Source organism: Oryza sativa, chromosome 1 (assembly GCF_034140825.1).
Source record: "Oryza sativa Japonica Group chromosome 1, ASM3414082v1".
In the NCBI taxonomy this organism is placed as follows: domain Eukaryota; kingdom Viridiplantae; phylum Streptophyta; class Magnoliopsida; order Poales; family Poaceae; genus Oryza; species Oryza sativa.
The window spans coordinates 14,657,529-14,676,981 of NC_089035.1; the positions used below are offsets into that span (position 1 = coordinate 14,657,529).

The window sequence follows — 19,453 nt, forward strand, 5'->3', positions numbered from 1 at the left end:
GTAAGTATATATTGTATTCGAGGAAAGAAGTGGTAACATGTTGGACCTGTATTAATTATGCTGTATTTCTACTTGCTGAAATCTCAATTTCAATATTTGGACCCTGTATTATGTCAGCTAGCTAGTCCAATTAAACAGATGAATTACTAGCATATATCACAATTCAGAATCCGTGTTGATTAGTTTTTCCTAAAAACCAATACTAAAAGCTTGTTATAAGATACTCCAAAGTCCCATTTGGATATACAGCAGCTACAATCATAGAGATGTGCTCACACGGACGTGCGAAGTATGCGTAATTGGTGAGAATATATACCGCTGCACTGTCGTGGGAATGTGTGAGTGGGTTGGCTGTGTGCACTGTCATGGTGCAGAGCCCGAAAGTGCCTTCGGAATAATTTTTGACTGAGTAACAATAAAATTTTCATTATGTAAAAATATATACTGCTGCTGCTAAGTCTGCAACAATATGGTGAAAAAAGAAGATAATTTCACCGAGATGAGGTTTCCAAGTTGCTTTAGCCATAGACTTGACCATACAAAATGCTCCATCTTAGAACCTAGAAGATGCATTGCCCATGTATTCAAATCCCAAGTCAACAATGGGTGAGCTCTGCTAGGGAGCTATCCTGCAAGGCAGAGAGAAATCAAACAAGCAGAACTAAACTGAATCCAGTAGCATATGGAAATGTATAATATAGGTCATGTTGAGTAGTAATAATTAATCTTGCAAACCTTAATAGAAAAAGCTTCTTCATGGCCTCATCAATAGTGTTGGATCACAAATCTCTGTTCCGACGAATGACATATTTCCAAGATTTTGGTTCCAGCAATTTAGCACCTAAAATATAGCAAATGTCATTATTATTTGTTTATTTAAACTCCGCAAAATTATTAATTCTGGAAATGATCAAATTTGGGATATAAGCATGTGCATGAGTAAACTCTCGAAAATGATCAAGTTTATTTATCTACAGACTCAGGCTACCTACCTTTATAACACAGGAAATTTTTTAGAAATTTGAGAATCATGACAAGTAACATATGCTTCGACACTTATTAGCCAGATCAAACGCATATAATGTTTTTATTCTTTTAGGCAAATGTAATATTTGTATTAAACAAAAACAACTCAAATGTTTGATACTGTCATATCATCCTATTCACTTTCAAACACTACAGAGAAAAATTAATCCACAGAAAGTGCGAGAAGGAAGAAAGCTTAACACACAACCAAATTAAACGTTTGCTTTGTGCAACCGTTGTAAGCTAAAATCTGAATATATGATATTCGAAATCAATGTACCAGCTCCTGGTAAGACGAGTGATTACCATAGCCCATACTTCCTATAATAATGTGATACCAGGTACGAATGCAGTGTACCAGATTTGCTGTCGTGGCGAGACTAAAGCTGGGCATTATAGCAGGAAACAAGAAGCTGAATTTCATGATGTGCCAAGTGCAAACCCCTTGGTAGCCATGCACTCGGATTTGCTGTTGCAGCAGTTTGTTCAATTCATGCTTAAAAATTTTATGCCATATATTACTATATGCTACTCTCTTTTTTTTCGAGGATATGCATGCATAAACTAACACATGCAGGGAAAATATTTCATCTTTAAGAAGTACTCCGATTTGTAATTTCCTGTCTGGGCACTGGTACACAAGGGACAGCTTGCAAATAAAAGGGAAAAACCAGGAAGTACCTTCCCGTGGATCGCTGGAGCGCATATGTGACAAGAGTTTCTCCTCAACGCTATCAAGACGTTGCTTGAGGCATCCAGGAAGTGACTTCATAGCTGGGCAGTACTTGATTTCAAGACTCTCCAAGGAGGAGTAAGCTCTAGGACCATCCGGCAAGGATGTTAGGCTTTTGCATCTTTCAATCATGAGTGTTGTCAACGACGGCAAGTCCCCCAGGCATGATTCCAAGGACCTCAAAGTCTCGCATCCAGAAATAGCTAGACATGTCAGTGCATCCAGCTTCCCTGATAGAAACTGAACCTTAGGACAGTTAAACAGTGCCAATGACTGGAGCGATGACGGGAGATCGCGAAACCCTGGTAAGTTATCAAAATCGTTTATATAAAACGTTTCTAGGCATGGTAGACTATGCACCCTTGCTGATGGTGATGGGTCTTGCGTGTTTGTCCCCAATTCAGTATCCTCCTGTTCATCCCATACAGACTTCAACTTAGGGCAGCCGTCGATGTCAATAGACTTGAGGGATAGGGGGAGATTAAAAAGCTCTGTTAAGTCTTGGCAATCTTCTATTTGTAGCGAGGTAAGATGTGGTAGGAGCTGTCCTTGTGCGGCTCTCCGTCGACTGGCTTAACTTTTAGATTATTACATGACTTAACTATTAATTCCTTCAACGACTCTAGGCTGTGGAATTCTCTCAGTGGCCAGAACAGGAGCACATCACAGGATTTAAGTTCTAGTTTTTCCAGATTTCTGAAACATTGCCAAAGCCCAAGTGTTGTTCTCGACTGACTTGTGGTAAACAACATATTGCAGCCAAATAACTTCAGTTTAGTGACAGAAGCCTCTGCCTCATTTACTGGTAGTAATATTGCTTCATCAGCACAGATGGATAACTTGATTTGAGACAGTGAAGACATGTATCCAGATACAAGAACTGACTGTGACAGATGTGGGCTGTTTTCTTCCAGCTTTAGTATTCTGAGAATTGGTGCTTTAGGGAGAAACGTCAACTTTGGACAGTTCTTGACATGAATATCCTCAAGCAGAGGAAACGTCAGCTCATCCCCTTCCATTGTGCTCCATCTGTTCAAGCTCTTCAAATCTTGCAATTTGAGTTTCTTCAAATTTCCAAATGCAGAGGACCCACCATGATATTACTAGCACCACTACATAGGCATTGCAAATTATCCAATCCTATTAGATACAGAACTTGAAGGGCATGTAGCTGCCAGAATTCAGGAAATTCCATGCACAATGGGCAATCAACTAAATGGAGCTCTGTTAAGTGCCTCAATGTACTGTTATCTGTCATCCACGCTGGAAATTTGGCTCCTTTGTAGGACCGTACCTTTAGTAATTGTAGCTTAGCAGGAGGCCTAAGAGCGCCTAGAACATTCTCATAATGGTCTGGTTCCTTTTTTATGTCACTACTCCATTTGAAAGACAGATGGGTGAGATCCACCTTTTCTTCGATATTGGCTCCATTTGCTTGTTCCTCATTTGAATTTTCTAGGTTGCATATATCCAGCTCACCTCCAAGCTTCAATTTCTGGAGCTCTCCAATATTGCTAGAATCTGAGACATTACCCACAACAAAATATGTAAGTGTCTGCAGTGCAGTTAGTTTTCTCAGTTCTGGAGGCATGCACTCCAATTGTTCACATCCATGAGTGTAGAGGTGTCGGAGGCTAGTCATATACTTCATATTCTTTGGAAGACAACGAAGCGGCCAGCAAGCAGAAAGATCCAACGTTTGTAGATTATATAATATACTTATTTCCTCAGGAAGTCTTACCATATTCTGGCTATAAGTAAGATTGAGATACCTTAGATGATGTAGATGCTTTGGTTGGATTAGATTTGTTCCCATAAAACAACGGCAGTATAATGCTCGTAGAGAGTTGTATTTCAATAAATGTGGTGGCAAGCTATCTAATCGAATAGTATCGAGCAGCACTGTCTGCAGAGGAGTTCTTTTCTCGAAAAAAGCATCCAAAAGCGTGTTTGTTCTATCATATGATAAAAACAGATGGCGAGAAGAATCTTTCAACCGCGTCGAATTAGGCGTGCCTGTTACTGTGATGCATTCTTCTCTCATGACATGCAAAGCAATGTCATGCATGAGATCATGGATCTTGCACATCTTCCTAAATCGGCAAAGGTTATATTCTAAAGAGTACTTGGACATTAAGGTTTCCTCCACGTCCTGAAAGAATGACCTTCGAGCCAGCTCATTGAAAATACTGTGGCCAATTTTTTCTAGGCAAACTCCATCCTTAGAAGGAATGAAGTCATTTGCCATCCATAACTTTACCAACATTTCCACGTCAATCTCATAATCTTTTGGAAATACAGCACAGAAGGCAAAGCATTGCTTCATTTGTGAAGGCAAGTCCTCATAGCTAAGTTTGAGAATTGGTAGGATCTCACTATCGTCATCACAGATGACGCTTTTTCTCAATAAAGTACTCCATTCTTCAGGAGTGGTTCTATTGCTTAGTACAGAACCTAGAGCTCTTGCAGCTAAAGGAGAGCCAACACATCTATCCACAAATTTGTCAACCATATCAACAAGCTCACTGGGTTTTTCCTTCTGCAAATTGAATGCTCTTCTTTCGATTATTTCCCTTAGAAAGCTTTTCTCCAAAGTTGTGAGGTTGTGTGCTTGAACTGATCCCATAGTTCGAGCAACTTCTGTGAGACGAGTTGTTGTTAGTATTGCACTGCCAGCACCACCCTGCACAAGACATGTCTTCAGTTTTGCCCACTTATCAGCATCACGATTCCACACATCATCAAGCACCAGGAGGTACCTCTTTCCACAAACTTCTTGCTTGAGCTTCTGAAGTGCCTTGTCACAATCTTTATCATTTGTAGTCATGGTAATCTTGCTTGCGATTTCACCAAGATCAAACTCATCAGATACACACACCCATCTTTTCAGCTGGAAATTCTCCTGGATTTTTGGTTCATTGTATATAAGCTTTGCAAAAGTAGTCTTTCCTAGGCCACCCATTCCAACTATTGGAAGCACCATTATATCATCATTTTCAAGCAATGCTTTCACAATCTTTTGCTTCTCTGCCGCTCTGGATCTTTCCACAATATCTTTCTCAGAGTAATCAATGATGGAATCTGTTTGCCTCCATTGCTTGGAAGCCAATGCTTGCCGCTGATATTTGAAGCCAAAAGCATTCATTTCAGCCACAAGGACCTCAATGAACTGAACTATCCTGCGAAGTTTGTTGCCCATCCTATAACGAAACACGATACGGTTATGGGTAGGAAAGAGTTTTACCGCATTCATGCCAAGTTCTCTATAGTGCCCATTCTTCTTGGCTTCACGGCGGAGTGCCTCGTACTTGAACTCATCGAAGATGTCGTTAGCCTCATAGGCCACCTTCTTGAGTGCCTCAAGCCAGGCTTTTGCTCCTTCTCGGTGGGATGCCTGCTCCTCAGCATCGGTGATAACATCAAGGATAGCTGGCAGCTTGCGCTTGAGGATCTCATGCTGCTCCTCCATGCCTTCCATCACCTTGTACTTGTCCCGAAGGTAGCTGGAGGCCTTCTCCTTCACCATTGACACCAGCGGCCCGATCACCATGCTGGTCACCAGCTCAGCCATTGCAACACCCTGAAATCAGAGGAGTACAAAGGGAAACACAACTGCAGGGTGGCGAAACGAGAATGGTCTGAGACTCTGAGTTGCTGTTCTGAGGAAAACGGATGACGATTCTGGTATTTGCTTTGTGAAAGCCCATTAGATATTTAGATGCGTTTGTTTGGTTTGCACCCATTACTGCAATATAAAATTGTTGTAGTAGAAATGGCTGGTCACCATTCCGATCTAGGTACAACCTGTTCTTTTGCGAGATTCCTTAATTAGTACAACTTTTTCTTTGAAAGATTCCTTTGTGGTACAACTTTGTCTTTTGTGAGAGTTCTTTGTACAACTTGATCTGTAAAACAAATGAAAAGCTAGCAAACCAACGTTGCAACAGTTCAGGGCTAGGCATTACTTTGGACTATTCGAGTAGATAGATATTAGCAGACAAATGAGCTAAGCTTTCTAGCGCGTTTGCAGCTGTGCAGATGGACACACGTGATTTCTTTTTTCATGTTACAAATGTTAGTATGCAAATTAACCAAATGTTTTTCCTTGATTAGCCGTTTGAGAGCATGTGCAGGGTGAGATTACCAAACATCCACTTGCAAGAATCAACTGTGTCAATTCATCATGGACCCAACCCGCTGGGGTGGGGTGGGGTGTTGTTTGGGGAGGGGGGTGGGTGGGTGGCATAATACTAGTTCTTCAAATTTGTTAAAATGCACAACAGATGAAGAAGTCATTCATTTCTTTACTAGGTTATTTTCCAATGACAACACTATTATTAGATATAGATGTCATCAAAATCGACTTCCCTTCTTCTCTTCAAAGAATCAAACTATTTAATATGTTGATCTGATTATTATCAACTTACACTTTTAGGGAACAGGGCAGCAAACGATTCAGTGTTTTTTTGCTATCTGTTGGACTCAGGTTCATCAACTTAATCTGTGAGCTCGATATAGCTATTGCAGTCATCATACATACATATAGCATAGTACAGCCTCATTAATCACTTGGGCAGAAATAAGCAAGTGGGGTTACATAACCAAAACACTCAAACCAAGCATAAGGAGCCTATTTGAGAGAGAGGTATAAAGCATGATAAAGATAATAAACATAAGCAATGGATACCACTTCCCAGGCATGCCAACACAAACTAATAAAAACAAAATGTTGTCTGTTACTGCTATAATCTAATATGTGGGGAAAACCACGAAAGAAACATAATCTTAAGTGTAGGGTGTAAGAAGCACAGTATGATTGTCTTGCAATGTGAGTGAACTCCAAAGAGGCAAAACCAAAGAAATGGGAATTGCCGCATTGGAGGAAGAGTGTGCCAGAAGCTAGGCTGGGTCAACCTATTGGACCAGTGACTTAACTCGCAGTTATGTGCAATTGACAAGAATTGGCTGATCTACTCCATTTTATTTGAGGGCCGACAAGGGAACATGCAACTCTAACAGACAGTGATTCGTGGACTGTCTGTCCAATCCTAATAAACTAAAACAGCCCATCATGCAGCCATTCAGTTCCTTGTTTAGCACAAACAAGGTTTCGGCAACTTCGCTTGCTAGAGTAAGAAGAAGCAGAACCAATTTAGTTTGAAATTTTCTTCTACTTCTTTTGCCTCTTTCCCTTATGCTCCCAATGTCTACAGGCGTACCAAAACTAAATGTAGGATCTCTATGACATAACAAACATGAGCAAGCCTTCTATCACTATGCACTACATATCTGCATATCAAAGCATCTAGCATCTTCAGTACTAGTAATTACCACAGATTGAAAGAGAGGAATTTTCAACGAATGGCAAGCAAATATATAGGCATACAAGTTCAAAACGATGGAAATAAAGTACCTGTTACGGCTCCGCTCAATGGTCCACAGATGCAATCCATCAAGTCTCTTCTAGAGCCTCCACGAAAAACATCGACAAGACGAAGCCGCCGTAATACATTTCCCTCCTCCTCGCGCATCCTTCGGGATGGATCCTTCAGTCAAGCTGCTCGCATCTCCTGGATAAGAGTTCACACCCACGTCCACGTTCACCCATTCCGTCGAACACCATTCAGGCAGTCCCTGAGCTGTTCGCATCTCGCCTCGCCGTAGTAACACACGCGCGGCAAAAGCGGGAACAGACGAACAGTCCATCCCCATATTTCTCAATCCCTCGTCATGAAGAGGACATACTCGTGGTCTGCCGTGTCGTCGAACTACCACCACCCGAATACACGATGCAGGTTAGGCCGCCACGCGCGGCGCCACCAGATGTTCGATAGCTAGCCCTCATGAACCTCCTCCCTCCTCCCAGGGCTCGCCAAACAGCTCTTGCCGGATACTGCTCATGGCCCGGTTGGCTGGCTCCCCTCGCCGCCGCAGGCCGCAGGCCGCCGGCGCCGGCAGTGCCGCAGCCGCGAACGGACAACAAGAGGTTTCATGGGTTCACACTTGACACTAGGCAATGGGGTGGGAAGGCAACTTGGATGGAGGCCCAGAAGTTGGTTCTGCGAGGTGCAATAGTTTTCCACCCCTACTCAAATTGGAATAAGTTCACTTTGGGTCCCTCTAGTTGTCGCCCAGTCCGATTTTCGTTCCTTGGTCGCAAAATCGGGTACGATGGGTCCCCAACTTACGAAACCATTTAAATGAGGTCCCTCGGCAGTATTATGTCCGGTTTAGCTGAGGTGACGCCTACTTGGCTCTTTTTGACTAGGTCTTTATCCAACGTGTCATTGACGTGACGCTTATATGGCAATTAGATCCGCAAAAAATAATAAAATATGTAGGACACACATGTCAGTTGCACACACAAATAATAAAAAATGGTGGGCCCATGTGGACCCGCACGTCATCCTCACTGCCCTCTTCTCTCTATCCCCTCTCTCCTTCTTCTCTCTCTCTAGCCGCCGGAGTGGGTGGGCGGCGGTCGGAGCAGGCGACAACGGGGCGAAGTGGTGGCAGAGCAGAGGGGTGAAGCGGGGTGGCCAGAGTGGGTGACGGGCAAGGCGGGGCGGCAACGGACGGAGCAAAGGGGCGGAGTGGTGCAGAACAAAGGGCGAAGGGGTGGTGGCGGACGGAGCAAAGGGGCGGAGTGGTGCAGAGCAGAGGGCGCGGAGCGGCGGCGGCCGGAGCAGGCCGGCGGAGCATAACAGACCGTCGTTGTCAACCGTTGTCGCACCCGCCACATCTATCGCACTCGCCGGCGACCGCTCGAGCAGGCCGGAGGGGCGGAGCGGCGGCAAGCCGCCGACGGAGTAGAGGTGCGGAGTGGGGGCGAGCCGATGTCATCGCGGCTGTCGACCTTACCGGGCTGGGAGAGGAGCGGCGGAGCCGGGCAGGAGAGGAGACACGAGCGGAGGATAAGAGGATTCGATGGCGACGATGACGTCAAAGCCGCTGTGCGCGTAGGAGGCGCTCGTGCTGCTCAACCGTGCGGCCGAGTAGAGCTACGCCGCTCTGGCTGTCAGCCGCTCTATCCCGCTCCAGCCGCCGCTCACTCCGCCAGAGAGAAAGAGGAGGGGGAAGAGAGAATAGAGAGAAGGGGTAGTGAGGATGACATGTGGGTCCACATGGGCCCACCATTTTTTATTATTTGTGTGTGCAACTGACATGTGGGTCCTTGTGTTACCACAACTTTGTGGGGCCAACTTTAGGTAAATGAACCTGTATTATGTGCGTAAATGGATACAATAACTTTTAAATCGTTTTTTTTTTCCGATACAGAGATTTGCTTAGCACGTGTGAACTGGCTAAAACAATCCACACAATCAAAATCACAAAATGGTCTGATGTGGGTGCCTCGTTGGCTTCTATTCTAGCACGGTTCAGCCACGGTTGGCACAATTTCATAATTGCAGGTTTTCGCCTCTTCGACTATCTGGTGCCAGACGACGTCGGGAGTCTGAAGTCTGATAGGATACACATGGGTTTTTTCCGTAAACAAATCAAACCGTGATCTAATTGTGCTAGTATATGAAAGCACACAGCCTTTGTATCGAACGGAGCAATTTACAAGTTATTGTATCTATTTACACTCACCATCCAAGTTTACATACCATAAGTGCTATTTACAAAATGATATTCTTTTAAAATTTTACGAAACTGTTCTGTTTTCATAATAAAAATATATTTACTAGTGTGTTGGTCGATAAATACCCACTGTATGCAAGATATCAGACATGACAATACTGAAGCTGTAAAGTTAAAAGCTCATCACTATGAAAGGGAACATCACAATGTTACATGATTCTAGGCATCCTTTGGTCACAACAAAGAGAACTTCCCTTCATCTATGTAAGCTACAACATGAAGCACAGCTTCTTCCACTAGGTGTATACATGAATAGACAGCACTCTTGTAAAAAGATATTGCAGACTTTTGACATCTTAAAAAACAAAATAGCTTCCATCATTTCATTTATTTTGTCCAACTTTATATATATTAGAAACCATATAATTCACATGATAAAGAACTACATACAAAACCATACACGGGTATTTCTCAATTTGTACCATTAGAAGTTCTCCTTGTGGAAATCAAATCTTGTGTTTGTCTTGTGGGTGAAATCTGCTGACAACTGCCTTAGTTGGGGAACCAGCACAGGCTCACCACAGTAGAACACACCTGAAGAAATATACAGGGTTAATATGCAATGGATCATGGACATTCCTACTACTGGATTTGAAAGGACAGGAAGAAGAACATACCGACGCGCTGGTTCTCATGGCTGACCGCAACCTTCTTGAAGACGCTTCGCCAATTAGGTCGTGCGAAATGGGTCTTCACACTAGTTCCCGACAAGATATCGACGCCCTTCTTCGCATGCTGAAGTTCTTGGAGCATGACAATGAGAGCAGAACGAGCATCGCCTTCCTGGTACACGCTTGAGCAGTGGTTATGGAGCTCAATGACTCCATCCTTGTCCTTCTCAGACACCTCGTTCATGACGCCTCTGAACCACTCAAACGAGCCCTCCTCTCTCGTCACCCAGTAGAAGTAGGCTCTCTTCGTCATGAAAGGTTTCTTCTTCGCCTTGCTGCTGCTCTCCGGCTCCGTGGTTCCAACTGATCCCTCACCTTGAATGTGGTTAAGCACGTCCTTCACAATGCTAATCAAAGGGGTGGCTCCGATGCCCAGCCCGATGAGAAGTAGCACATCGTATTCACGGTAATCTTGTGCCGGTGCACCATACGGTCCATCGACCAAAAGTTTTGGGAATCTAGTGCATGTAAAGCAGAATTATCGTTAGACGGAAGATTTTTCTTTAGATAACGGAAAGTCCTACCATGAGATGAAGCAAGATATATAATGCATTTCTGCTTTTCGCAAACAAATCAAATGAAGTCCTTTGCACCTTGCTTTTTCGTCCGTTATTCCCTTGGAAAGGTCAGCTCTAAGTAGTCCACTTTCTCCCTCAGTGGGGGGTCGGCATGCCTGGTTCAAAGATTTTGTTATCATACTTGTTGTCGATTGAATCCATCAAGCAGATAAATTGGATATGACAAATGAAAGACAATGCAATTCAGGTGCTTACAAAGTTCGTAAGTCATGTTTCTTAGGAGTTTATCTATAGAACAAAGCAAAAAAAATAAAAGGCAGTTGGTTCAATTACCTCAGAGAAAACAGTTCTAAGCCGTGAAGTCCAATCACCCCTTGTGCGAATATGAACACTAAGATAATCATCTCCAGGTGCTGATGTTATGGAAAATGGATGCCTGTAACAGACAAAGTATTGCTCTTTTAGTTATCTGCGGACTTTATTTCAAAATAATACATTTTCTTTCCATAAAATGTGTAAGACCAGCACCATTCATATGGAGACACAGCAGTGCATTTTATGAAGATGTACTGCCCACTACGGTATCTGAAACCAGGTGGCTTCGACATATAAAGAGCCAATACATTCCCGGGATACACTGCAACCTGTTGAAAGCAGAGATGTTAAACCCAAAAAAAAAAGACGGATTCAGAGCTTCCAGACATTCCAAGGCTAGTTTCAGTTCAAACCCTTTAAATAAAATACAACATAAAAAAAGGAAAGATGTGGATGGCGATGGATAGTAGTAATATGTAAGTTGAGGAAAGAGATTTGATTGATGGTACCTTCTGAATCCCAACTGCATCATGGCTCCTAAACAACCGAAGAATACGCTCACTTACATACAGGACAACAGGAACAGCGAGGTACATCCATGTCTGAAAATGATAAAAATGAACCATAAGTATCAGTTATGATCTCCTCACAAAGAAGGTACCAACTATGATCATTGGGATTTCTTGTGTGTTCAGGGTATAGACTTTTACCGTCTTCTTGTACCATTTCCTGCTTAGATACAAGCACGTTCCATGGACAAAGAGCAAAGTGTACACAATGACAAACAGGTGGTGGGTAAACCAGAAGGCATTGAAGCCAGTCATTTTTTTGAGGGGATTGGAGTCCTTGAGCTTGTTACGTCGGAACCATGGTTGGGCTAATGTAAATGCTATTGCCATGAGCACCACCATGACCACACCTGTCCAGCCTTCAGTTCCCTTTACAAACCACCAGTAATTTGGTGGCCTCTTCTCCCCAAAGAAGGGCTTCATTAGTTCATATTGTGCATCACTCGCATGGAGCAGCCGGGGAAAATCACATGTCAGATGAGCACCTGCATGCAAAGCAACACCAACTGCAACACCTGCGGCTATGACCTGCACAGTAGTAAATCATAGATTATGTAAAGTCGATATTAGTCTCACAACTCATATTTTTTTGCCTAGTTCTCAACTATATGGCCGGACACATTTTTTGATGTAGAGGATATGCTAATTTCCATTATTGAAAAAATGTACCAGATGAACAGGTTTAATGTGTTACTCATATGTTACTAAATAAACGACTTTAGAATTTAAAGGGTCCTCTAAAAGTCAAGATCTTTCTTTGGTGCTTACGCCGTGGTGTAGACGTGTAGTACTAACAAAGGATAATCTTGCCAAGTGTAATTAGCAAGGTAGCAAGATATGCTGCTTTTGTCATAAAGAAGAGATGATTAAACATTTACTCTTCCAATGTCGTCTTGCTCATTCTATTTGGTCTTTAATCCAAATAGTTTCAAACCTATGTCTGCCCCCATAGTGTTTCACATATGTTTGCGAGTTTGCTTTCGTGTTTATCTAAATATTTGAGACCTTTAGTCCTATTAGGAGCGGCTGCTATATGCTGGTCATTGTGGCTAGGCAGTAATGATGTGGTTTTTGATAACATAAAGATTGACTCTCCTTTCCAGGTTATCTCTTTGATTACTCATTGGCTCCGTTCTTGGGATATTCTTCGGAAGTCGGGTCTGCATAATTTTATTGCTGTGGCATGTCACAATTGGAGCAGGTAGCGAGGGGGTTTTTTTACTTAGGAGCGTGGGTGGCGATCTAGTCTATGGATTGATGGCCCTTAATCCCTCCTATCTTTTGTTTAGTTTTTTCTTTAAAAAAAATTCTAGTGTTGGTGTGTTTTGACTGTGTGCATCTTAGTTATGCAGAGGTCGAGAGTGTTCTTAGTACAGTTCTATCATCTTGATGTCATTGGCTGAGTTCAATAAAGCTTCCATTATCTTAAAAAAATATTGACTTTACTTGATTATGGAAAGCACTACGCAAAATGGACTGGATGATATTCACAACACGGTAAAATCCATCAGTTCAATATTGATTGAATCAACATAATTTTACCTTATGAAAGTTTATATTGTCGTTGAAGGGTACAACAGCTCCAACCTGTGTCTTTGACCGAATCCATGTGATTGTATTTCTGCAGACAGGAAGTAGGACCAAAGCCATGTTGAATTTGAGGGTCTCTGCAGCACCCTTTGCAGTGGTCACACAATAACCCATGATGCCGAATACGGCTCGATTACGGTACTGAATGAACTTCCAAATGAAAAGGGCAATGCAGATTGAGATCCACAGAGTCATAACCCAACTGCGCTTCCAATTCTCTTCAAGGAAGTACATGAACTGCTGCCAGTAATGACGAACTGGGCTCATTTCTTTGTTAGACGCAAGCTTCATGCTAAGAGCTTTGCTAAGTTTGGAGCTGTGCGTCGTTGTTGATCTTGCAGCAGCTTCAGATGGTGACTGAAGCAATAGTGCTTCCAAGTCCTCCATCTGTCAAAATTATTAATGCGGTTAGGTCATAGGTTGTGCACAATATTACTTTGATGCTTGGAATTGGACAAACCTCGATGTATCCCAAGTTTGTAGGGTCAAGCTCTTCCATAATGAGTGCTGTGTACTCATCAGCTCGCTCCTTGATCTTGGAAAGTTTGTTTGCTGATGCACTAAGGGCAATAATCTGCAAAAGCATAATCATCCATTTAATACCATTTAAACACAGAACATATAGAAATTGTTATATTTTTTTTCGGTTTTGTGTTTTCTGACTTACCTCCTTAACCTCTTCTGCTGTGAGCCTTCCATCAGCGTTCTTGTCAACCCTGCACAACAAGAATGAACATTGTTAAGTGCTACAATGAATAGCTTAGCAGTTAGCAAAACAGAAGCATGAAAAGCTTGTCGCTCACTTGCTTGAATTCTATGCAAGATATTGAGCTACTCTGTGGTGGAAATTTGATTTGGCAAATTAACCACATGAAATATATTTATGCCTATAATAGTACAGAAAGGAAACATGACAACACTAGAAGTGTTTTCAGAGAGTACTAACATGTCAAAGAATGTCCGAAGACGATTGTCAAACCCCTGATCAGTCAATTGCTCATAGAAATCTTTGAGCTCGTCCTTAGTGAGCACCTGCTTCACTATCCCTCTCTTCCTCGCCAGAGAATCGAACATTTGCACCGCAAACTCGTCGGACCCATCCATTCCTGCACAATCAATCCAAATAATGGAATAAACACCATTTCTCCTAACAGATGTATGAACAATTCAAATTCAGCTCAACTTCTGAAAAAAAAAATTTACCAATGCATTTCCCAAATCTTGAACGGAGCAGCACACCATCCACCTGCAGCTGATTGAACCGCTTCTCCACCGCGGCCCAGCCGTCATTGCCAACCTTTGCAGTCACAAACTGCAATCCTTTGAGCGCCACGGCGGCGCTGCTCTTGGTCCTGTCCAGCCTCTTCCTCACCCTCTTCGCAGACTGCTGCGCCTGCGGGGATGGCGCCTTCCTGCTGGAGCTCTTCATCTTGAGCCCATTGGTCACCTGCCTGAGCTTTGACGTCAGCTTTCCGCTCTTCGACGAGGGTGACACCAGTGGCAGGCCGTCGAACCCGGTACCGTGCCCGGAGCCACCCTCATCCACCCCTCTCACTTCTTGGATTGCCACCGAATCGCGCTGCACGTCGAGGGTGATCTCGACCAGCTCGTCGTCGTCCTTGAACCTGGCCGTCTTGGTGCTCCTGTTGCTCGAGCCCAGATTGCCACTGTTCGGGATCAGTGTGGCTGCGTCATCTTGTGACCTTGTTGAATTGCCCTGGTCTGTGGCAGCAGCAACCATGCCTGCTTCCAGGTCAGCCATGTTCTTCTCTACTTGTCCTTACAATTTCTCCTCTTTCCTTTTTCCTCTGATCAACGGATAATTTAGTTAGCAACCAAGGAAAGATGAACTTCAGTGATTGAAAGTGATAATTTGGTCTTTTAGCACAACAACAAAAAAGAAAAAGGTGAAGTCTGGGCAAAAATGAAAATAACTACTAATATAGTGATACGGACAAAAATCAGTGAAATAAAACACTTCACTGTTCATTCAGACCAAAATTATCTCCTTTTTTTTAAGAGACACTCAGACCAAAATTATCTGCAGTCTAGGTACAGAAAAAAATATATAACTGAAGAAAGAAATAGCAATTTAAATAGCAGAACTGCCTCTCTTGAAGTCTATGAGATCCAGAACATCTATTCCAAAACCCAAAATTCGGGAGAGAGAAAATCCAATAAACTAGGAATCTAAGATACTACCAATCCATTAAATATGGAGAAGATAGCCTCCAGGGATGTACAGCTTCAGCAGCATTAGCTAATAAAAGAGGGGAAAACTTTAAAACTGCCCCAAGATAAACCAAGAAACTACCCCTCAAAAATAAACCAAGAAACTGAAGGAAGGAATGAACGAATTCACTCGAAATGGAACTCAAACCATGAGCCGCAAAATACCTCTGCCATCTCAGATCTGGAAGCTGCTGCTTCCAAGAAAATGCAGGAACACACCAACACCCACCCCCTCAATCAACCATCCGTTTCTTGGTGCCACAACCCACAAACAGCAAGCAAACATGTCCAACAGTAGTGGAGAAGAAACAGAGGAACATTTCTACTAGTGAGTGGGTACTACTGAATGTAAAAAAAACAAAAGCTTATTCACAAGTGGAGAAACAAAACGAAAAGGGAAAGGAAGAATCAGACACAGAGCAAGAGGGAAAAAAGAAGAAGAAGAAGAAGAAGAAGAAGAAGAAGAAGAAGAACAAACTTTGCAGGCTAAAACTTTGGGGGAAGTGACGAAAGGAACGGTACCTTAAACCCTCTGAGAGATTCCAGCCCAAATAAACCTACGAATTCAGACCATTTGGAGCATTTCTTGAATTCCCTCAGAACAACAAGATAGGAAAAACCCCCAAGCTTGTTGATGCAAACCTTGCAAGGCTCACACAGCTCAGCTCCTCAAGCGACCACAAAAAGCTGGAGGATTTTTCTGGAACCTGAAACACACCACCAACCCTCCGGCAGGCGGCAGCTGTACGAGTGTCCGTGGTGCCGAGAGAGAGAGAGAGAGAGAGAGAGCAAATGCAATGCAGATGGCCGGTCTGGCCTGGCCTGGCTTGGCAATGGTAGTAGTAGTGGCGGCAGCAGGAGGAGGAGTACTATATATATCAGTACATACAGTGATGGCCTTGCACAAGATGACACTGGGATAGCAGTGGCTTCTTCACAAGGCAACAAAACTAGCAGGCGCTACTGCTGGTAGTAGCAACGTGCAGCCCGTCCTGCAGTGCAGCTCTATACCTGTACTATACGGTGTTTGGACAGCTTGACTGACGCTACCGGCGAAAGGTGAGCATGTGCTCCTGGTTGTTGGTGTCTGTCTAATTGCATTTGCACACTTGGGAGGTTGCCCGCAATCACTGCGTTTCTCTCTATCTGCATTCTTGGGCTTTATCCGGGAGTGGCGACTGGGTGCAGTGGTGGTGCGCCTAGCGCCCGACATGTTGCATGATTTATAGTGCTGATGTTAATGTTAATGTTATGTTAGTACGAAGACTACTTTTTGAATGATGAAATGTTAACCGACTCCTTTTATTTGCTTGACAGATGAGCTCCAAGAGATGTTGATAATTGCGCGTTGGGAATGAAAAATGAATAATCTGAGACGCGGTTTTTAGAGATGAATAGATTGATTGGAGGAGGAAGATTTGGTATTTTTTGTTTTTAGGCATTTGCCATTCGTATTGTCTCAGTTTATGATAGACGGTGTTTTGGCCATGTTTGGTAAATGGGATAGGGAAATGATTTCCCACCCACCAAAAGACATCTTTAAATCCTAACCATTTATTCTCCCCCTTTCATTCAATCCTAACCCTTCATTCATTTCCGAATCTCAATCCCACCCCTCATTTCCGTTATCCAAACACACCCTTTAGGAAATTGATTTTGTTTTGTGAAAGAGATGTATTTTTTTTGTTATGGTTCTAATAACGGAAAATGCTTCGTGTCGCGCGTCCGACCGAAAAACAACGTTAGATGCTAGCTTCCTTCTTTATACTAATCTAAAGTTGATTCACCTTTTGTAGAGTTTCTCGCAACTTCTCTATGTTACTTTTTGTCAGCCGCATGCATGCACAACTTACATGTAAGTATATACGAACGTGCAAAGTGAGATATGGTTTTTAAAATTATTTTTCTTCAAAATTAATTATGCGATCCATGATCCAATTATATTGGTGTATTCGTTGTTTATTAAATATTTACAACGAGATCTCACATGATTACATTCTAATAAAAAAATAAATATGTTGTAACTGTTAAGATTCAATGTTTCACTCAATAAGAAATGAATGTTTCAATTAGAATTGAACTATGTTGCACTTTAAAGTTTATTTTGTTGCAATGGATTTTTGAAATGTCTATGGTACTATTTGTTGTTGCAATAAGCATTTCATAATATTTCAGTAGTTTATTTTCAAATGTTGCGCTCGATTTTTTTAATGTTTTGGCAATTCTTTTTTGCTAACCCTCTGCCCCTAAATGGGTGTTCAAATTTAAATAGAAATGTGTTGTGGTTAGTTGTAGGGCAAAGCATGATTACTTTCAAGAAATTCAATCATGGCTAAACAATGTATTGAAGTTCTTAGGCCTGCCTTCAAAATCTTATTTAAATTATGTTAAATAACCATGTAAATTTGTAGTAAATCGATACTCCATTAGTTGATGAGGCCTATCATAGTAGTCTTTAAAATGTCTGGCTCCGCCAATATAACTAAACTAAATATGCAAGTTTTATATATTATATATTTATCCAATCAGATTAATATGGTCCTACTGTGTTCGAAAGAAAAAATTAACTGAGTTGGAGTAGTCTACGTCTGCAACTGCAGCTGTGCCTAATAAACAAGAAAGGGTAATAGGAATAGTACACATGCACACTGCGTACAAATTCGTCCAAATGTTCAGATAGGTCAAGGTTCTTTCGGAATAATCCGGATTTAGGGGGTGTTTGGATGGGACTAAATTTTCTTAGTCCCTGTCATAGCGGATGTTTGGACACTAATTAGAAGTATTAAACGTAAACTAATGACAAAACATATTCTATAACATTGGACTAATTTGCGAAACGAATCTATTGAGCCTAATTAATCCATGATTAACCTATGTGATGCTACAACAAACATTTGCTAATTATGAATTAATTAGGCTTAAAAAAATTGTCTCGCGAATTAGCTCACATTTATGTAATTAGTTTGGTAAGTAGTCTATGTTTAATATTCTAAATTAGTACCAAACATCCGATGTGGCAGGGACTAAAGTTTAGTCCTGGATCCAAACAACCCCTTAAATTGCTCACTCCTAGTCAATCCGTCAATGAGGTCCCACACATTAATATGGACAATTCTACAAACGGACTTCGGTAACACATGAGACTCCCGTGAAGATTTGAGGTAGGAAAAATCACCATTTCATTTCCTATTAACCCATACTGCAATTCAAAATATTAGGACTAGTTGTACATGTCAGATATGTTTAAGTGAACTTCTATGTAATTTACTCAACTTTCCTATCGATCTCCATTTGACCAGGCTACAACACAAAACAAAATTATTTGGAGCTTGGTTTATTGAACATGTAGAGACTATAGACAAACAAAATTATTTTCGATTAATCTTGAATCTGATTTCTATAGCACTCAAAAGTACATGTATAAGAATATTTCTCAAAATAATACCAAAGTACTAGAGAGAAAGTATTTATAAGGACTAAGTACAAATTCGAAAAGGAAAGGTACTACACTATTTAGATAGATTCATAGAAAAAAAGTTCATATGTAACTTTCAGTTGAAATCTGTTAGAAAACTTTTTTTTGTCACAAATTTTAAAAAACTATAGTAGTGGTTTTAGTTTGCTATCGGAGGTATCAATAATGCGAAAAACGACACAGTGGCGCTTTCTTGTACTTTTACTTAAAGAAACAAACAATATATTTAATACTTACAAATATGTGGTTTCTCCATTTCTCCCCTACACTTTTCACTAGTGGTAGTGCCAAGAAAAAAAAATCTCCGCGTCTTGTTAAGCCGAATATGACATCTTGGCATATGACATGTTTAATTGTACTGGAGGACTTTTTTGGAGTTCTATTAGGTCAGGGGCAGCACTCAATTGACAAATTGGACCACCCCTTCAATTAGTGAGCATGCCAAAAAAAAAAAGAAAAAATTCTTCAGACTCGTGGCACGCTTTTCAAACTGTCAAACGGTGCGTTTTGTGCGAAAATTTTCTATATGAAAGTTGCTCTAAAATATCATATTAATCTATTTTTCAAGTTTGTAATAATTTAAACTTAATTAACCACATATTATTACCACAACGTTTTACGTGAAACACTTAATATTTATCTTCATCTTCCAGAGATTCAAACACCACCTCAATTGTGCA

The 19,453-nt window shown here is 41.8% G+C and overlaps 3 protein-coding genes and 1 long non-coding RNA gene across 4 annotated transcripts; 1 reads left to right on the plus strand and 3 right to left on the minus strand.

Moving 5' to 3' along the window:
- Positions 1-193: 193 nt before the first annotated feature.
- LOC4326026 (disease resistance protein RGA2) lies at positions 194-2,778 on the minus strand. Its single transcript, XM_026021170.2, has 4 exons — positions 2,496-2,778; positions 1,708-2,331; positions 736-841; positions 194-629 (listed from the first exon to the last, which is right to left on the minus strand). Exons 1-3 carry the CDS (start codon positions 2,776-2,778, stop codon positions 780-782), a joined length of 969 nt encoding a protein of 322 aa, XP_025876955.1. The 3' UTR covers positions 194-629; positions 736-779.
- Positions 2,328-7,312, minus strand: LOC112936100 (putative disease resistance protein RGA4). Its single transcript, XM_026025437.2, has 2 exons — positions 7,173-7,312; positions 2,328-5,339 (listed from the first exon to the last, which is right to left on the minus strand). Exon 2 carries the CDS (start codon positions 5,328-5,330, stop codon positions 2,826-2,828), a length of 2,505 nt encoding a protein of 834 aa, XP_025881222.1. The 5' UTR covers positions 5,331-5,339; positions 7,173-7,312; the 3' UTR covers positions 2,328-2,825.
- LOC136356567 (uncharacterized) lies at positions 4,392-12,910 on the plus strand. The gene is made up of 2 exons (XR_010741491.1): positions 4,392-4,514; positions 12,580-12,910. It is a non-coding gene; the product is annotated as an uncharacterized lncRNA (long non-coding RNA).
- LOC4326027 (respiratory burst oxidase homolog protein B-like) lies at positions 9,706-16,139 on the minus strand. The gene is made up of 13 exons (NM_001401571.1): positions 15,821-16,139; positions 14,270-14,874; positions 14,013-14,172; positions 13,734-13,782; positions 13,527-13,640; positions 13,019-13,453; positions 11,618-12,004; positions 11,417-11,509; positions 11,121-11,236; positions 10,926-11,028; positions 10,668-10,747; positions 10,021-10,532; positions 9,706-9,937 (listed from the first exon to the last, which is right to left on the minus strand). Exons 2-13 carry the CDS (start codon positions 14,826-14,828, stop codon positions 9,828-9,830), a joined length of 2,718 nt encoding a protein of 905 aa, NP_001388500.1. The 5' UTR covers positions 14,829-14,874; positions 15,821-16,139; the 3' UTR covers positions 9,706-9,827.
- Between the last annotated feature and the right edge of the window lie 3,314 nt (positions 16,140-19,453).

Coding starts and splice junctions, on each gene's coding strand:
- LOC4326026 (XM_026021170.2), bottom strand. CDS start 2,778: ATGGAAGGGGATGAGCTGACGTTTCCTCTGCTTGAGGATATTCATGTC. Junction 2,332..2,495: donor CAATATGTTGTTTACCACAA/GTCAGTCGAGAA, acceptor CTAAAAGTTAAG/CCAGTCGACGGAGAGCCGCA. Junction 842..1,707: donor CTCCAGCGATCCACGGGAAG/GTACTTCCTGGT, acceptor GCTATATTTTAG/GTGCTAAATTGCTGGAACCA.
- LOC112936100 (XM_026025437.2), bottom strand. CDS start 5,330: ATGGCTGAGCTGGTGACCAGCATGGTGATCGGGCCGCTGGTGTCAATG.
- LOC4326027 (NM_001401571.1), bottom strand. CDS start 14,828: ATGGCTGACCTGGAAGCAGGCATGGTTGCTGCTGCCACAGACCAGGGC. Junction 13,454..13,526: donor CAAACTTGGGATACATCGAG/GTTTGTCCAATT, acceptor TAATTTTGACAG/ATGGAGGACTTGGAAGCACT. Junction 11,237..11,416: donor ATGCAGTTGGGATTCAGAAG/GTACCATCAATC, acceptor TGCTTTCAACAG/GTTGCAGTGTATCCCGGGAA.